This window comes from Podarcis bocagei (assembly GCF_964188305.1).
Source record: "Podarcis bocagei genome assembly, chromosome: 18".
NCBI classification, from domain to species: domain Eukaryota; kingdom Metazoa; phylum Chordata; class Lepidosauria; order Squamata; family Lacertidae; genus Podarcis; species Podarcis bocagei.
In genome coordinates, this window is record NC_138144.1 from 2,661,776 (window position 1) to 2,681,017 (window position 19,242).

Below are 19,242 nucleotides of genomic sequence, written 5' to 3' on the forward strand. Positions count from 1 at the left end.
GACCTAATAGGTATCTAAAGCCACATAACAAAATATGTATTTTATCCAAGTAACTGAAATACAATTAAGAAGAAGTATATTGGGGGGGGGGGTCTCCAAGAGAGCGGGGCCCTAAGCTATAGCTGGTTTAGCTTATACGTAAATCCGGCACTGGCTGAAATCATGTGATGCGGGTTTTAATCTGTTTTCCGTTTATTGTCCTTCTTTCTTTTCGAAAGTCTTAAATCATGGCTGCCAGTTTTTCTAAATTTAATAAATGGAAACTGAAATAATAATAATAATAATAATAATAATAATAATAATAATAATAATAATAATAAATGGTTGTGGTGGTCCAGCTCTCCCGGTACCCGTTTCTTTCTCCGAAAAGGCAACCGCAATGCTGTTGTGGCATGGGACAAAAAAGCAGGGAACTTTCCCGAGAGCCGGGGGAAATAGGTGGACCTGCAGCAGTTACTCGTGCGCACTGCAGACACGCATGCATCACTTTCTCTCTCTTGCATGCGTGCATTCAATGCAGCCAAGGCTCCCCCCCAAAAGGCAGTCAAAATGAACTGTGGGTTTGCTCAGGGCAGAAGGTGGAGGGGCCCATCTTCCATTCTTCCTCTTGTTACAAGAATTTTAAGGCTTTATATCAGGCTTCCTCAAACTTGGCCCTCCAGACGTTTTGAGACTACAATTCCCATCATCCGTGACCTCTGGTCCTGCTAGCTAGGGATCATGGGAGTTGTAGGCCAAAAACATCTGGAGGGCTGAGGTTGAGGAAGCCTGACTGACACACACACACACACACACACACACACACACACACACACACAAACCGCATGTCTGAAAACAGTACAGAAAAAAGTCCTGAAACCATTTTGTCTCTCCCAAATGACCTCAGATATTTCTCTGCAAGGTCAAAGGAAACGGGGAGCCTCCCCCCCTGTCTCTTTGCTCACAAATCCTGTCTCAAGGGCACATTTAAGGTATGAATAGGGTGAGCCTGTGACCTGGATTCAGGAACTGAGTAGTCATCATAACAAAAGAGTGGCCAGGATGCCCAGGTAATCCAATCAGGTAACCTGGCAAACCGGATAAAAACAACGCACTCAGATTTCTGTTGTAGTCCGCCTCTTCTCTTATGTACTGGGGGTTGGTCTTGGGCTACACCCCTTCTGTGATGTATGTATGATGTTCTGGGGGTGGCGCTGTGGGTAAAACCTCAGTGCCTAGGACTTGCCGATCGTATGGTCGGCGGTTCGAATCCCCGCGTCGGGATGAGCTCCTGCTTTCGGTCCCAGCTCCTGCCCACCTAGCAGTTCGAAAGCACACCAGTGCAAGTAGATAAATAGGTACCACTTCCTAGCGGGAAGGTAAACGGCGTTTCCGTGTGCTGCGCTGGTGCTGGCTCGTCAGAGCAGCTTCGTCACGCTAACCACGTGACCCGGAAGTGTTTCCGGACGGCGCCGGCTCCCGGCCTCTTAAGTGAGATGAGCGCACAACCCTAGAGTCGGACACGACTGGCCCGTACGGGCAGGGGTACCTTTACCTTTACCTTAGTCTTGGGCTCCAGGGTGGGCAGTGCAAAAGTCCATATAAGGGCTTGCACACCTTTGTCCTGGGTCCTCCACCTCTCTCCCTGTTGCAACAGCTTTAATAAAAGATCAGGCTTACTAGCTGCTTTGCTTCTCAATATGCTCTGGTTTGCCTCTTTTATTTTCTCCTACCAACAGACGCGGTTAAGGGACGCGGGTGGTGCTGTGGGTTAAACCACAGAGCCTAGGAGTTGCCGATCAGAAGGTCGGCGGTTCGAATCCCTGCAATGACGGGGTGAGCTCCCGTTGCTCAGTCCCTGCTCCTGCCAACCTAGCAGTTTGAAAGCACGTCAAAGTGCAAGTAGATAAATAGGTACCGCTCCGGTGGGAAGGTAAACGGCATTTCCATGTGCTGCTCTGGTTCACTAGAAGCGGCTTAGTCATGCTGGCCACATGACCCGGAAGCTGTACGCCGGCTCTCTCGGCCAGTAAAGCGAGATGAGCGCCGCAACCCCAGAGTCGGTCACGACTGGACCTAATGGTCAGGGGTCCTTTTACCAACAGAGAACCTACAAAAGCACTCTGTATAGGCTCTTGGGTACCCCATAAGGGAAAAGGAGCAGGGCTTTTTTCCTAACTTCAGATACGGGGATGCAACCAGCAGGGACCCCCAACCTTTCCAGGACAAAAATCCCCAGCAAGGCGTCCTGGGGGGAAAGAGTCCCACAAAGTCTGCCATAACTCCCATCCCTCCCCACTTTCCTGCAGGGCCATGCTTACCGCCTCCTGAAGCCCGGAGGGGTCCTCACCTACTGCAACCTGACCTCTTGGGGAGACCTCCTCAAGAACAAATATTCGGACATCGAGAAGATGTTTCAGGTGAGGGCGAGGGAGGGCTTTGCAGGCGGGTGGAGGCCAGGGAACAAGAGCTCTGTGTCCGTGCGAATTCTAGTCTGCCTCCCACAAGTAGACCCACCCCATAGATTTAAACGGCTTTCATCGTCATTCCTCTTCCTTGGATCGTTATAAGAAAAAAAAAAACCCCAAGGAAAACTGCGTTTTGAAATTCTCTGCTCTCTGGCACCCTCTGGTGTCGGATGCTCATAGTGCATTCAAATTGCTGGTTCTTTACAACCGGGTGTCTTGTGTGGTTTAAAGTCTCCTCAAGGCGCTTTCCTCCCGCATTTTAGGAAACGCAGGTGGAGCACCTGGTGGAGGCCGGTTTCAAGAAGGAGAACATCCACACGGCCGTCATGGACCTCGTCCCTCCGTCCGACTGCAGATACTACTCCTTCCCCAAAATGATCACTCCCGCCCTCATCAAGTAGAGCTGCCAGCCCGTTCCCCCACCGGCCAGCTCTCTGAGGAAGGGCATGCTGACCGCAGCAGGAGCAGCCGAGACGGTCCGCTCTTTTGCGGCCAAACAGAAATCGGGGAGGGAGATGGCCTCTCGTTTTTCGAGCCTCCGGGCACATGGACACGAGACCTTTAGCCCAAAAAATTGCAATCTGTTCTGTCGATCAAGAGAATTCTTTTCCACATTGCCTTGTCTCCTTTCATCTCTGCCGAACGGCAAACTGGGTGTAGCTTGGCGGCAGAGCAATGCATGCAGAAGGTCTGTGGATCGATCCCTCCGGTGGCGTCTCCATAAGCAGGGCTGCGGTAGACCCTTCTCTGCCTGCAGACCCCACACAGCCCCTGCCGGCCCTTGTAGATAGATGGGCTTCTGGTCTGATTTGGTAACAGGCCGACTCCTGTTCAAATTTGCCTTTCCATTCAGAACCATGAGGACTAGGGACATGACTTTTCAGCTCAGCACCTGTGTGGCCTGTGGAAGGCACCGGGTTCCATCCCCGACATCTCCATGCGGGAGAACGGCTGCCAGCCAGTGTAGACCGTACTAAGCCAGATTGATCAGTAGTCTGGCTACGTATAAGTCACCAGCCTATCTTCTGTTGCTGTAGTCAAGGTAAAGGGACCCCTGACCATTAGGTCCAGTCCTGACTGGCTCTGGGGTTGCGGCGCTCATCTCGCTTTATTGGCCAAGGGAGCCGGCGTACAGCTTCCAGGTCATGTGGCCAGCAGGACTGAGCCGCTTCTGGCAAACCAGAGCAGCGCATGGAAATGCTGTTTACCTTCCTGCCAGAGCGGTACCTATTTATCTACTTGCACTTTGACGTGCTTTTGAACTGCTAGGTGGGCAAGAGCAGGGACTGAGCAATGGGAGCTCACCCCATGGCGGGGATTCGAACCGCCGACCTTCTGATTGGCAAGTCCTAGGCTCTGTGGTTTAACCCACAGCACCACTCGCTGTAACAAGGCTCTTAAGCAGGGGTCAGCAACCTAAGGCCCACTGGCCGGATGTCGTTTGACCGGCCCCCGAACTGAGCTGCCCGCTCGTGCGCTGCGCTAAACTAGCACAGCGTGGTGCCGTGCAGGGACTCGCTTCTGCGGCGCAGGAAATCGCGTCTGTGCAAACGCCGGAAATCACAAGCGGGACCAATCTGGCCCACGCAAGATAAACCTTGCCGACCCCTGCTCTAAAGGCAGGCGATTGGTCCATGCAGCCTGCTGATGACTACTCTGTCTGGCAGCAGCTCTCCAAACAGAGGTCTTTTTTACACCCGCCTCTTTTTTAACCGGAGTTTGAACCCGGGGCTTCCTGCCTCCAAAGCACAAACTTTTATCTCCTGAGCAAACAAGCTGCCTTCTGGAAGTCGACCCGAACAACCCTGGGTCTCATCCTGCTCTTGCTATCGCAGTTCCACATTTACCGTATTTTTTGCTCTATAAGACTCACTTTTTCCCTCCTAAAAAGTAAGGGGAAATGTGTGTGCGTCTTATAGAGTGAATGCAGGCTGCGCAGCTATCCCAGAAGCCAGAACAGCAAGAAGGATTGCTGCTTTCGCTGCGCAGCGATCCCTCTTGCTGTTCTGGCTTCTGATATTCAGAATATTTTTCTTCTTCTTTTCCTCCTCCAAAAACTAGGTGCGTCTTGTGGTCTGGTGCGTCTTATATAGCGAAAAATGTGGTATATCCCAACTTATTCCTAACAAAGGAGCTCGACTCGGTGTGTTTAGTTCTCCCCTCCCTCATTTAATCTTAACAACCGTGAGAGGTTGGTTAGGCAGAGAGCTAGCGACTGGCCCGGAGTCACCAGTTGCAAAATGTGTGAATGGGGTGTGTGTGTGTGTTAGCGTTCCCAGAACCGCAACTTCAGCTTTTAAAAAGGAAAGCTTCTAGTCGCCATGATGGTGTTGTTTAGTTGTGTCCGACACTTCGTGACCCTGTGGACCAGAGCACACCAGGCACTCCTGTCTTCCACTGCCTCCCACAGTTTGGTCAGACTCATGTTTGTAGCCCTCATGATGGTACCTCGGGTTACATACGCTTCAGGTTACAGACTCCGCTAACCCAGAAATAGTGCTTCAGGTCAAGAACTTTGCTTCAGGATGAGAGCAGAATTTGTGCTCTGGTGGCGCAGCGGCAGCAGGAGCCCCATTAGCTAAAGTGGTGCTTCAGGTTAAGAACAGTTTCAGGTTAAGAACGGACCTCTGGAACGAATTAAGTACTTAACCCGAGGTACCACTGTATGCCTCAAACCTTTGAAGGTGACCCAGAAACTACAGCTAATTCAGAACGCGGCAGCTAGACTGGTGACTGGGAATGGCTGCCGAGACCGCATAACACCGGTCCTGAAAGACCTACATTGGCTCCCAGTACGTTTCCGAGCACAATTCAAAATGTTGGTGCTGACCATTAAAGCCCTAAATGGCCCAGTAACCCTGAAGGAGCGTCTCCACCCCCATCGTTCTGCCCAGACACTGAGGTCCAGCTCCGAGGGCCTTCTGGCGGTTCCCTCCCTGCGAGAAGCCCTTGACTGTGAAAAGAGACAGGCCACCAAACCAATGTACTCTGTTTATCTCTCTATATAATTGCAAACTTGTAGAGAAAGCTGTGTGCAAAATGCGCTAAACCACGTGCGCCACCGTCATTTTCAGGCCCGCCAGCCGACGTGCCGTTGCTACTTCCGGTACCAAATCTGGAGTCGTTTTTCCCGCTTGATCTTGCGCTGCAGCTGCAGGATCCCGTAGAGGAGAGCTTCGGCTGTTGGGGGGCAACCTGCGAAGAAGGGGGTTCGCAGTGAGACCATCACAGGGCAGAGGCAAGGCGGTTCTCCAGGCCGGAACCTCCTTGCCCACCCCTTGTATTGCATAATAATAGAATCATAAAGTTGGGAAGTATCCTTAGCCCAAGCCCCTAAGGGATAGCAATAATGATCTGTTTTTTTATATGCAGCACATCTAGAATCATAGAATCATAGAGTTGGAAGAGACCACAAGGGCCATCGAGTCCAACCCCCTGCCAAGCAGGAAACACCATCAGAGCACTCCTGACATATGGGTTGCCCCAGCCACTCTGGGCGGCTCCCAGCAAATTATGAAACATCAAACAATAAAAACCTCCCTAAACAGGGCTGCCTTCAGATGTCTTCTAAAAGTCAGATAGTTGTTTATTTCCTTGACATCTGATGGGAGGGCATTCCACAGGGCGGGCACCACCACTGAGAAGGCCCTCTGTCAGCTTCCCTGTACAGTGGTACCTCGGGTTACATATGCTTCAGGTTACAGACTCTTCAGGTTACAGACTCCGCTAACCCAGAAATAGTACCCCGGGTTAAGAACTTTGCTTCAGGATGAGAACAGAAATCACACGGCGGCAGCGGGAGGCCCCATTAGCTAAAGTGGTGCTTCAGGTTAAGAACAGTTTCAGCTTAAGAACGGACCTCCGGAACGAATTAAGTACTTCACCCGAGGTACTACTGTAACCTCACAACTCACAGGGAGGGAACTGCCAGAAGGCCCTCGGAGCTGGACCTCAGTGTCCAGGCTGGACGATGGGGGTGGAGACGCTCCTTCAGGGTTACTGGGCCATTTAGGGCTTTAATGGTCAGCACCAACACTTTGAATTGTGCTTGGAAACGTCCTGGGAGCCAATGCAGGTCTTTCGGGACCGGTGTTATGTGGTCTCGGCGGCCGCTCCCAGTCACCAGTCTAGCTGCCGCATTCTGGATTAGCTGCAGTTTCCGGGTCACCTTCAAAGGTAGCCCCATGGAGAGCGCATGGCAGTAGTCCAAGCAGGAGATAACCAGAGCATGCACCACTCTGGCCAGACAGTCCGTGGGCAGGGAGGGTCTCATCCTGCATACCAGATGGAGCTGGGAGACAGCTGCCCTAGACGCAGAATGGACCTGCGCCTCCATGGATGCTTCTGAACATCTGTTGCTACAAACCACAGAGGGAGAGAGTTGTTCTGGGGCTCAGAACATGCGTGTGGGCTTTCCTTGGGGGAATCTTGTTGGCCACCCATGCTGGACGGGCCCGATCCACCAGAATGGACCTGCGCCTACATGGATAGCTGTGAGTCCAAAATGACTCTGCACGGAGGCCAGATCTCAAGTCCAGAGTCATCACCCGCCACTTTGGACTCCATGTCCTGGGCTGACGGGAGTCTGAAGCGGCTGCAGGCTGGGGAAGAGCAGCCAAGGGGAGGCAGCTAGCAAAATCAGAGAACCGTAGAGTTGGAAGGGCCCCCCAACGGTCATCTAGCCCAACCCCCAGTGACGCACGTCGTCTTGTTTACCTGGGACGTAGATGTCCACCGGCACGATCCGGTCGCAGCCACGAACCACGGAGTAAGAGTAATGGTAGTAGCCGCCGCCGTTAGCACAGCTGAAAAATAACAGGACAAAAAACCAATTAAGGGCAGTCCAGTGTTTTAGCCAACCTACTATTCACTATTTAAGCCATCTTTTTGGTGTCGCAAACTCACCCCCAGTGCCCCCAACCCTATAAAAAAACGTTATTCGGAATAGCAGTTTGCACAGCCCACAAAGGACGATAACAGTGTGATGAAATTCCAACAGGAGTGGTTGATTGCATGTGTTCAAAATCCAATTTAAACTATTTAAATTTGATTATTTCAACCAAACAGATGGACTTTATCCCATGATAAAGCTTTTCGAAATCTGATTATTATATTTGCACCCCTGGCACCCTTGGCTGCCCCCCCCCAAGAGGTGGCACTGCTGATTATGGGATACGTCGGTTTAAACGTTTCCCCCTCCGTGGAAACGTCAGGGAGTGCGGTTTGCAGGAGGAGGAAAGATTCAGTAGAGACAGCAGCAAAAGCACGTCCAGTGGCGTAGCGTGGGGGGTGCAGGGGGGGCCGGCCGCACCGGGCGCAACATCTGGGGGTTAGGGTTAGGGGGCGCAAATCTACGGGTTAGGGGGCGCAAATTACTTGCCTTGTCCCGGGTGCTGACAACCCACGCTACGCCACTGAGCACGTCAAAGCCTAGAGTTCAAAACGTGGGCGACAACCAGCGGCAGGGAGATGAATGGAGGTTATAAGCTTGAAAAACGATTACAAAGTACACCCACTTTCCCCGACGACAATAGGGAAGAAATATTTCCATTTTTCTTTACCTCCCCATGGAGACTACGTAGCGTGGCTCAGGCATCTGGTCGTACACCTGTCGAAACAAAGAAGATGACGGGTTTTGCATTCTGGAGTCAAAATGAGTTGCAGAGACCTGGCTCTGCAAAGCTTAGTAAGTTCATTTTTATTTATTGAATGTGTGCACCGCATGTGTTCATCCTACAATCTCAGGGTGGAAACACAAGATAGAAGCGCAAAATAAATTGTTGAAACACCAACACACCACCCCGCGCGCAAAAAAAACACACACATTAAAAATTTCACAGAATATCAAAGGTACGGCCGTACAGATTATAAACAAACCAATACAGTGGTGCCTCGCAAGACGAAAAGAATCCGTTCTGTGATTCTCTTCGTCTAGCGGTTTTTTCGTCTTGCGAAGCAAGCCCATTGACGAATTAGCGGATTAGCGCTATTAGCGGCTTATCGGATCAGCTGATAAGCGGCTTAGAAAAAGGGGGGGGGGGAGGAAAAAAACCCAGCAGGAACTCGCAAGACATTGTCGTCTTGCAAAGCAAGCCCATAGGAAATTCGTTTTGCGAAGCACCTCCAAAACGGAAAACTCTTTCGTCTAGCGAGTTTTCCGTCTTGCGAGGCATTCGTCTTGCAGGGCACCACTGTAAATCAATAGAAACTAATAATAATAATAATAATAATAATAATAATAATAATAATAATTGCTTCTGCCCTTTAAAACTTTGTACTCTGCCCGAGGGCTGTGTTCCCTTCTGGATGCCATCATTATTATTAGTTTCTATTGTTTTACTGGTTTATTTATAATCTGTACAGTGGTACTTTGGGTTACATACGCTTCAGGTTACAGACTCCGCTAACCCAGAAATAGTGCTTCAGGTTAAGAACTTTGCTTCAGGATGAGAACAGAAATTGTGTGGCGACAGCAGGAGGCCCCATTAGCTAAAGTGGTGCTTCAGGTTAAGAACAGTTTCAGGTTAAGAACGGACATCCGGAATGAATTAAGTACTTAACCCGAGGTACCACTGTATTATGTTTTTATATATGCTGTAAGCTGGCCAGAGTGGCTGGGGAAACCCAGCCAGATGGGGTGGGACAGAAATTAATAATAATAATAATAATAATAATAATAATAATAATAATAATAATAATAATAATAATATTTTTTAAAAACCGTTTACGGTTATGCCAAAGTTAATATAACCACCAGCCCCAACTAAACATTTTACCAACCCCAACAGAAGCAAAACAAGAGGAACCCAAATTTTAAATTGTTTAAAACATTTCGCCTTTAGCCCTGCCCTCTGCCAGCAGGCGGCCCCCCAGAAGCGAATATGGCCCTCGGGCCAAACCAACGTCTCCCATCGTCCCTGAAAGGGCCGCCTCTCGGATTCCACCCGGCCTACCTTCCGAAGGGCGGGTGCCATCTTATTGGTGAGCGTGCCCGCCACAATCATGACGTCGGCTTGCCGGGGGCTGGCTCGGAAGACCACCCCGAAGCGGTCCATGTCGTAGCGGGGGGCAGCCATGTGCATCATCTCGACGGCGCAGCAAGCCAAGCCGAAGGTCATCGGCCACAAGGAGCTCTGTAGGCGGTGGAGAAGGGAGGAGACACTCAGCACTGAGATATGAGCCACTAGATAAAGGTAAAGGGACCCCTGACCGTTAGGTCCAGTCGTGGCCGACTCTGGGGTTGTGGCGCTCATCTCGCTTTACTGGCCGAGGGAGCCGGCGTACAGCTTCCGGGTCATGAGGCCAGCAGGACTAAGCCGCTTCTGGAGAAGTAGAGCAGCGCACGGAAACGCCGTTTACCTTCCCGCTGGAGCAGTACCTATTTATCTACTTGCACTTTGACGTGCTTTCGAACTGCTAGGTTGGCAGGAGCAGGGACCGAGCAACGGGAGCTCACCCCATCATTGCGGGGATTCGAACCGCCGACCTTCTGATCGGCAAGTCCTAGGCTCTGTGGTTTGACCCACAGCGCCACCCGCGTCCCTATGAGCCACTTTTATTTTAGAAACTCGAGGCTTTTCTATTAGGAATTGTAGGTGCTAATACAGTGGTACCTTGTTTCTCAAATGCCTTGGTTCTCAAACAACTTGGAACCCAAACATGGCAAACCCGGAAGTAGGTGTTCCGGTTTGCGAACATTTTTTGGAAGCCGAACATGCTCCGTTTTGAGTGTTACCCTGAGGTCTGTCTGTTTTTGACATTTATTTTGCGTTTTTGTGGCTTCCGCATTTGGGAAAGTGAAAGGTTAAGTGTGGCTGGGGCTAAAACACAGGTATATAAGGTTTGAGGGCCTGCAGTAGATGTTAAGGGCAGGATGAATGAAGTCTCTAGCAGCAATTAAACAAAATAATAGTAATAATAATAATAATAGGCGCTGTGGGTTAAACCACAGAGCCTAGGGCTTGCCAATGAGAAGGTTGGCGGTTCGAATCCCCGCAACGGGGTGAGCTCCCGTTGCTTGGTCCCTGCTCCTGCCAACCTAGCAGATCGAAAGCACACCAGCACAAGTAGATAAATAGGTACTGCTCCAGCGGGAAGGTAAACGGCGTTTCCGTGCGCTGCTCTGGTTCGCCAGAAGTGGCTTAGTCCTGCTGGCCACACGACCCGGAAGCTGCACGCCGGCTCCCTCGGCCACTAAAGCGAGATGAGCGCCGCAACCCCAGAGTCGGCCACAACTGGACCTAATGGTCAGGGGTCCCTTTACCTTTACCCTTTAATAATAATAATTCTCGCAAAGCTGCCGCTCACCCGCCGAGCCCAATTGACCAAGTCGTCTAGCTTGGTGATGACGTACTCCCCTCGGCTGCTAGGAAGGTACGACTTCTTCTGAACGACGGTGCTGGCGCTCTTCTGTTGAAGCTGAGTAGAACTACGGAGGAAAGGATACCATCAGGGCGCCATTCCCTGCTGAGGAATCACAGGGGGTTGGGCTAGATGACCCCCTTAGAACCCAGTTTCATGGCTCTTGTTATTACTCCAACCGTGCTGGTTTCTGACTGGAGTCCTGGGTGCAAATTCCGGTATCGGCTGCACAGACCTATGGAACTCCCTCCCACAAGAAGTTAGGCAGGGACAAGTTAGGCATAGAGTCCAACGAGGAGACGCCACCCCTACTGGAGTTTCAGATGCCCGGTCAAACTGTTTAATTTCCAGTGGCCTTTGCATCGCCCTGGATGGATCTCAGATGTTCTCGGGTGGAGATATAAAATTCTTGGTGTTTAAAAATGTGTGAGTTTTAAATTGCTTATATGTTATCGTTGCTGGGGGTCGTTTTGAGACCTACATGAGTGGAAAGCAGGATATACCGTATTTTTCGCTCTATAAGACGTACCAGACAACAAGACGCACCTAGTTTTTGGAGGAGGAAAACAAGAAAAAAAATATTCTGAATCTCAGAAGCCAGAACAGCAAGAGGGATCGCTGCGCAGCGAATGCAGCAATCCCTCTTGCTGTTCTGGCTTCTGGGATAGCTGCGCAGCCTGCATTCACTCCATAAGACGCACACACATTTCCCCTTACTTTTTAGGAGGGAAAAAGTGAGTCTTATAGAGCAAAAAATACGGTAAATAATCTTAGAGAAGCGTATGAGATATGAGATCCATCATCAAATATTGGAAGGGCAGTTGTCCCATGGGAGATGGAGCCAGCAAGGACCCGAAGTAATGGATTCAAACTTTCTAGTGGTAATTAATAATAATAATAATAATAATAATAATAATAATAATAATAATAATAATATTTATTTGTACCCCGCCCTCCCCAGCCAAGGCCGGGATCAGGGCGGCTTACAAGCAATAATAAAAACAAGTTGAATGATTGCAACTTAAAAATAAAATGAAAATACAACATTAAAATATTGAAATGTAGCCTCATCGCAGGAGGAGAAGGAAAAGAAAAAAGAAAAAGAGGGAGGGAATCAAACTGGCTCCTAGCCAAAGGCCAGGCGGAACAACTCTGTCTTACAGGCCCTGCGGAAAGAGATCAGATCCCACAGGGCCCTGGTCTCATGAGGCAGAGCGTTCCACCAGGCCGGGGCCAGTGCTGAAAATGCCCTGGCTCTGGTTGAAGCCAATCTAACTTCCTTAGGGCCCTATCAAACAGTAAGAGCTGTTTGATAACAGACCAATTTCCCTTGGGAAGGTGGTGGGACTCTCCTTCCTCAGAGCTTTTTAAGCAGAGGTTGGAAGGCCATCAGTCAGGGATTCTTTCGCCGCAACCCCTTTATTGCTGGGGGTTTGGCTGGATGACCCCTGGGTTCCCCTTCCAATTCTATGAGGCAGGCTAAGCTGAGAGGTGGGCAACCGGCTCGAGGAGAGGCGATCGGAAGCGAGGTCTCCCTGGTTTGTGGCTACCCCGCGGCGGCTCTCAAAGCTCCTTTCCGCTGCCTCACAGAATCCCCCCTGGCTGCCCGGCAAAGACGGGGGTATTTGGGGTTCGGCCTACCTGTCTGTGCTGTCCGTCACGGGCGTCTGATGGAGCGAGCGAGCGAGTGCGCTGGACGCCGCGAGCGGCCTGTTCGGAGACAGCGAGAAGTCGTGGGTCTCATGCACATCGCTCAAAATCAGCACCCCACCCCAAAGTTGCATTAGCATCCTCCCATAGTGGGGCAGAGGGACACGGGTGGCGCTGTGGGTTAAACCACAGAGCCTAGGACTTGCCGATCAGAAGGTCAGCGGTTTGAATCCCCACGACGGGGTGAGCTCCCGTTGCTCGGTCCCTGCTCCTGCCAACCTAGCAGTTCGAAAGCACCTCAAAGTGCAAGTAGATAAATAGGTACCACTCCAGTGGGAAGGTAAACGGCATTTCCGTGCGCTGCTCTTGTTCGCCAGAAGCGGCTTAGTCCTGCTGGCCACATGACCCGGAAGCTGTATGCCTGCTCCCTCGGCCAATAAAGCGAGATGAGCGCCGCAAACCCAGAGTCGGCCACGACTGGATCTAATGGTCAGGGGTCCCTTTACCTTTAAAGAGCCAAAATAATCAAAGAATTGGGCTCAGTGTTCTCTAAGAGAGTGAGAATTGCTTCAGGCATGCTTACCTCCAAAGGGACAGGCCACGCGTGGTGACGCGGGAAGCTGGAAAGAAAACCACAGCAGTTGAGCATAGATTAAATTCCACAGAGATAATACAAATGGCTTTTTCGCAGAGCTAAAAATGGACGCAGAGACTTTAATAGATGAGAAATCAGGAACTGAGTAGAGGTAGAAGGAAGTCATCAAATAAATCAGGGAATAAAACCAGAGATTAGGTACAGATGAGAAAGCGAGAGTTGCGAGGAGTAAAAGATAAGGTCAAGATAAAAGGATCTCTCACTGGAAATATGTGTTTAGAATATCGTCGATGATGGTTTGTATTTATTAAACAGCTATATGTTTTTGACAAGATTTTTTCATTTGTATTTTTTTGTTTTTGTCTTTTCTTTCTATTTTCTTTTTGTGTAGATTTTTTTTATAATAGAATAATGTGGTTCATTATGTGTAACATTTAATGTGCAAATAAAATTTAATAATAATAATAATAATAATAATAATAATAATAATAATAATAATACTACAGTGGTACCTCGGGTTAAGAACTTAATTCGTTCCGGAGGTCCGTTCTTAACCTGAAACTGTTCTTAACCTGAAGCACCACTTTAGCTAATGGGGCCTCCTGCTGCCACTGCGCGATTTCTGTTCTCATCCTGAAGCAAAGTTCTTAACCTGAAGCACTATTTCTGGGTTAGCAGAGTCCGTAACCTGAAGCGTATGTAACTTGAAGCGTATGTAACCTGAGGTACCACTGTAAATACAGTTCTACCATTTTTGTTCAGAGGGAACATAAGGCACCGTCCTATGCTTGAAGGCCTCCGAAGGCTGCAAACAGGCCAACTGCGGTAATTAAGGGACAGATCCAGCGCCCGGGCTCTGTGCCTGAGCCCCTGTTCCACTTGCCTTCGCCCGACAACATCCCCGCCACTTTCCAGTCACCCGAGGGACCATCTCGAGCTTCCTAGCACAAGGCTCATATTACCAAGATTCATAGAATCATAGAATCATCATAGAGTTGGAAGAGACCACCAGGGCCATCGAGTCCAACCCCCTGCCAAGCAGGAAACACCATCAGAGCACTCCTGACATATGGTTGTCAAGCCTCTGCTTAAAGACCTCCAAAGGAGACGACTCCACCACACTCCTTGGCAGCAAATTCCACTGTCAAACAGCTCTTACTGTCAGGAAGTTCTTCCTAATGTTTAGGTGGAATCTTCTTTCTTGTAGTTTGGATCCATTGCTCCGTGTCCGCTTCTCTGGAGCAGCAGAAAACAACCTTTCTCCCTCCTCTATGTGACATCCTTTTATATATTTGAACATGGCTATCATATCACCCCTTAACCTCCTCTTCTCCAGGCTAAACATGCCCAGCTCCCTTAGCCGTTCCTCATAAGGCATCGTTTCCAGGCCTTTGACCATTTTGGTTGCCCTCCTCTGGACACGTTCCAGTTTGTCAGTGTCCTTCTTGAATTGTGGTGCCCAGAACTGGACACAGTACTCCAGGTGTGGTCTGACCAGAGCAGAATACAGTGGTACTATTACTTCCCTTGATCTAGATGCTATACTCCTATTGATGCAGCCCAGAATTGCATTGGCTTTTTTAGCTGCCGCGTCACACTGTTGGCTCATGTCAAGTTTGTGGTCAACCAAGACTCCTAGATCCTTTTCACATGTACTGCTCTCAAGCCAGGTGTCACCCATCTTGTATTTGTGCCTCTCATTTAAGATTACTCATAACAGATTACGCGCTTTGTTAGCCTCCCTGCCTGCTCTTCTGAGATCTGGGGGCCAAGGCCTCTCGACAGCCCAGACGTCTTTTCTGGGCGGAGACCCCTACCCTCTAAAATCAGCGCAAATCATCTGGGAGACAAGTTTTCTTTAAATGAGGCCTCCGGAGTTTTTCCTCCCTCCGCCCCTCCCTCCAAGAAAACCCTTTTATATGGCTTAAGTGGCTGCTTCAACCTGCGGGAACTGGGTTCAAATCTTCCCACTCACTGGGCGACTTGGGGTGCAGTCACTGCTTCTCAGCCTAACCTACCTCAAAGGGTTGTTGTGAGGAATGAAACAGGAGGGGGTGGGGAAAACTAGATGGTTGGACAGTATTCTCGAAGCTACGAACATGAGTTTGACCAAACTGTGGGAGGCAGTGGAAGACAGGAGTGCCTGGTGTGCTCTGGTCCAGGGGGTCACGAAGAGGTGGACACGTTGTTGAGATGTTTAGTTGTGTCCGCCTCTTTGTGACCCCCTGGACCAGAGCACGCCAGGCACTCCTGTCTTCCACTGCCTCCCACAGTTTGGTCAAACTCATGCTGGTAGCTTCGAGAACACTGTCCCACCATCTCGTCCTCTGTCGTCCCCTTCTCCTTGTGCCCTCCATCTTTCGCAACATCAGGGTCTTCTCCAGGGAGTCTTCTCTTCTCCTGAGGTGGCCAAAGTCTTGGAGCCTCAGCTTCAGGATCTGTCCTTCCAGTGAGCACTCAGGGCTGATTTCCTTCCGAATGGAGAGGTTTGATCTTCTTGCAGTCCATGGGACTCTCAAGAGTCTCCTCCAGCACCAGAATCCAAAAGCATCCATTCTTCGGCCATCAGTCTTCTTTATGGTCCAGCTCTCACTTCCATACATCACTACTGGGAAAACCAGAGCTTTAACTATACGGACCTTTGTTGGCAAGGTGATGTCTCTGCTTTTTAAGATGCTGTCTAGGTTTGCCATCGCCTTTCTCCCAAGAAGCAGGCGTCTTTTAATTTCGTGGCTGCTGTCACCATCTGCAGTGATCATGGAGCCCAAGAAAGTGAAATCTCTCACTGCCTCCATTTCTTCCCCTTCTATTTGCCAGGAGGTGATGGGACCAGTGGCCACGATCTTCGTTTTTTTGATGTTGAGCTTCAGACCATATTTTGCGCTCTCCTCTTTCACCCTCAATAAAAGGTTCTTTAATTCCTCCTCACTTTCTGCCATCAAGGTTGTGTCATCTGCATATCTGAGGCTGCTGACCTTTAAAGTTTGGAAGGGGGGAGTTCCTGGTCTCTTGAGCCCCCCTGCCTGCCTGGGGGGGGGTCAGCCAGCAGGGGAAGCCCACCCCCCAAAATATATACCCCCTCCCCAGCCCAGCCCCCCCCCCTCACCTGCCAGAGTCGCCATTTCTGCAGCCCTTGAAGCCACCTTCTCCCTCCCTGGGCGGAGCCAGGCGGGTCCTGCTCCCTAAAGGCTCCGGGTGGGGAACCGACGCCACCGGCACCACAGTTCCGCCCTGCAAAGGTTCCGCTTCCGGCTCCTGGCGGCGCCGCCTGCTGCTGCTGCTGCTGCAGCTGTTGCTGCTGCCACCTAGTGGCGAAGGGGAGGGATAGCAGGGCAAGGTCCAAAATACATTATAGTAACAAACTGGCTTAGGGAAGTTTTATTATTTTTATTATTTCTATTTCTATTGGATTTTTTAAAACGACAGAGGAAGCAAGAATTAAGCATGGCACCCAAATGTTCAGAAGGAAAAATACAAAAAAGAAATGAAAAATGATAAATAAAAAAAGGAAAAAGACAAAATAAAAATAAAATTGTGCAGCTTTTTGAAATCAAGATATAGTAGCAAACTGGCTTAGGGAAGTTTTATTATTTTTATTATTTCTATTTCTATTGGATTTTTTAAAACGACAGAGGAAGCAAGAATTAAGCATGGCATCCAAATGTTCAGAAGGAAAAATACAAAAAATAAATGAAAAATGATAAATAAAAAAAAAGAAAAAGACAAAATAAAAATAAAATTGTGCTTGAAATACAGCAGCTCTTTGAAATCGAGATATAGTAACAAACTGGCTCAGGGAAGTTGTTTTTTTATTTTATTTTTCTATTGCATTTTCAAAAATGACAGAGAAAGCAAGAATTAAGCACGGCATCCAAATGTCCAGAAAGAAAAATACAAAAAAGGAAAGAAAGAGAAAAGAAAAATGATAAATAATAAAAAACGAAAAAGACAAAATAAAAATAAAAATGTGCTTGAAATAACTGCTTCCGGCTTTGTTGCCGGCGCGGCCATCTTGGTTCCGGGCAAAGAATCCCTTGCCCTTTCTTGCACGTATATAGATATTTTTTATAGCGTCCCTATCGACCAATCCATATTGCTATCGACCTCCCTTGATGCAATCTCGCGCGGCCCAGCTTGCAAAGGAGGCGTGCATTCTTATTTTATTTTTGCAAAAAATAAAAAAAAATAAAATTAGAAAGGAATATATATTTTTAAAAAAGCGAAGCTTCCCGCCGCGTCCCTGGGTGGGCTCGAACCACCAACCTTTCGGTTAACAGCCGAACGCGCTAACCGATTGCGCCACAGAGACCCAGCTGCCTCCCTGGCTGCCACCGCCAAGCTTAGGAAGGAGGAAATGCATTGCACAACCCAAAAGCAACAATTGCCAATTTATCTTTTTTGTGCAAGGTCAAAGAAAGGTTTTTATTGTTCCTACGAACCATCAGGCCTAAATCATTATATTATTATTATATTATATTATATTATATTATATTATATTATATTATATTATATTATATTATATTATATTATATCATATCATATCATATCATATTATATTATTATATCATATTATTATATTATATTATATTATATTATATTATATTATATTATATTATATTATATTATATTATATTATATTATATTATATTATATTATATTATAGTATTTTATATTATAGTATTTTATATTATATTATATTATATTATATTATATTATAGTATTTTATATTATATTATATTTATATATATATATAATTCTAAAAATAACTAATAATAATAATAATAATAATACATTTTATTTATATCCCGTCCTCCCCAGCCGAAGCCGGGCTCAGGAGCAGCTAACAACAATAAAACAGTGCAACATTCTAAAAACATTTCATTATAAAAATTAATTCAAATCAAATTGATAGCAACCATTAAACTAAAGTTCTGTAATAATAATTTTTATTTATACCCCGCCCTCCCCAGCCAAGGCCAGGCTCAGGGCGGCTGACCAGCAAGAATAAAAACAAGTTGAATGAATGCAACTTAAAAACAAAATTAAAATACGTTAAAATATTAAAATGCAGCCTCGTCACAGGAGAAAGGGAAATTACAAAAACAAAACAAATGGACTTCCCTGGTTCCATTATTTGCCAACGTACTGCGTTTCCATTGTTACATTTATAACATATTTAAATCACCTATCATCCATTCATTGTAAAATTGCAAGCCCTTTTAAAACCCCGCTAATGTGTGCAGTGCTTCTGTATGTGAGCAAAAAACCTCTTCTGTTCTTCCGTAAATTCATTGTCGTCTCTGCCTCTTAATTTCATTGTCGGTTTTGCGGATATTATCTTTAACATCTTATTTTTATTGCCACAAATCACACAAGCTGATCAGCCCATGGTCTTCTTATTCCCATAAACAAGAGCCTGCCATTTATCATTATTCCCTATGAATCAGAGGAGCCTAACTGCCCTATATTATTATTATTATTGTTTTATTATTATTATTCCCATAGGCTACAGCAAGCCACTCATTATTTACTATTGATTATGAATCGCCCAATTAGCTTGCTGATTGATAGAGCTAATGTTGGCAGCGATGAGAACTTGTTGATCTGCTTTGATTTATGCAATTCTTAAACTTGCTATTTTATGGGCTTTTGGGTGTTTCGCCTACGTCAAATAGTATGATCTTCTTCCCGCTCCCTCCCTCCCACCCCCTCCTGAAAAAGCTGTCTATAATCAATATACTTGAAATAAACTACATAAATCTATAAATAAACTCTATAAATAAAATAAACTCTACAAATTGACAATTGCAATCGCAACGCAGCAACCAGGAACGGGCAGGTCTTCGCCCCAAGAAGCTTACAGTTGATTTATTTAGGCCAGCCCATTAATTATTTCATTATCACATTAGTATCGTTGCTTTTTCCGTCAAGGGCATGGTTCTCCCCCTTCCCGTTTGACCTTCATAACAACCCTGGATAACGACCAGCTGTTTTCGGACTACAACTTCCATCATCTCCTGCTATGTAGAAATATCTAGAGACCCAAGTTTGGGAAACTGGTCTAGACCCTGGCCTGAGCCAGAGCTGAAAGATGGGACAGACAAGGGTTAGATGCCAGAAATAAATTGCTTTTTTGTGTTATCGCTACGCCCCTTGCCGGCTTTCGCTGCCAGCTCTCCTCTCAGAAGC

At 47.7% G+C, this 19,242-nt stretch overlaps 2 protein-coding genes and 1 long non-coding RNA gene across 5 annotated transcripts in view; 1 reads left to right on the forward strand and 2 right to left on the reverse strand.

Moving 5' to 3' along the window:
- Positions 1-3,061, forward strand: part of GAMT (guanidinoacetate N-methyltransferase) — a 214,627-nt gene extending 211,566 nt beyond the window's left edge. For all 3 annotated transcript variants that reach the window (XM_081178031.1, XM_081178032.1, XM_081178030.1), the window contains exons 6-7: positions 2,289-2,399; positions 2,711-3,061. In XM_081178031.1, coding sequence (XP_081034157.1) covers positions 2,289-2,399; positions 2,711-2,848 — 249 coding nt within the window. In that variant the 3' untranslated portion in view covers positions 2,849-3,061. The remainder of the gene's footprint in view (positions 1-2,288; positions 2,400-2,710) is intronic.
- Positions 87-2,282, reverse strand: LOC308577796. The gene is made up of 2 exons (XR_014003695.1): positions 1,535-2,282; positions 87-1,181 (listed from the first exon to the last, which is right to left on the reverse strand). It is a non-coding gene; the product is annotated as an uncharacterized lncRNA (long non-coding RNA).
- Positions 3,062-5,424: 2,363 nt separating the features above from the next.
- Positions 5,425-16,281, reverse strand: NDUFS7 (NADH:ubiquinone oxidoreductase core subunit S7). The gene is made up of 8 exons (XM_081178079.1): positions 16,160-16,281; positions 13,042-13,078; positions 12,450-12,518; positions 10,755-10,875; positions 9,401-9,580; positions 8,009-8,055; positions 7,164-7,252; positions 5,425-5,642 (listed from the first exon to the last, which is right to left on the reverse strand). The coding sequence occupies exons 1-8, from the start codon at positions 16,173-16,175 to the stop codon at positions 5,545-5,547; spliced, it is 657 nt and encodes a 218-aa protein (XP_081034205.1). The 5' UTR covers positions 16,176-16,281; the 3' UTR covers positions 5,425-5,544.
- Positions 16,282-19,242: the final 2,961 nt, after the last annotated feature.

Excerpts from the sequence above, each read along its gene's own strand:
- NDUFS7 (XM_081178079.1), bottom strand. Across the intron at positions 8,056-9,400 it reads TGGCACCCGCCCTTCGGAAG|GTGTACGACCAGATGCCTGA; the intron begins GTAGGCCGGGTG and ends TTGTTTCGACAG. Across the intron at positions 5,643-7,163 it reads GGTGGACATCTACGTCCCAG|GTTGCCCCCCAACAGCCGAA; the intron begins GTAAACAAGACG and ends CCTTCTTCGCAG.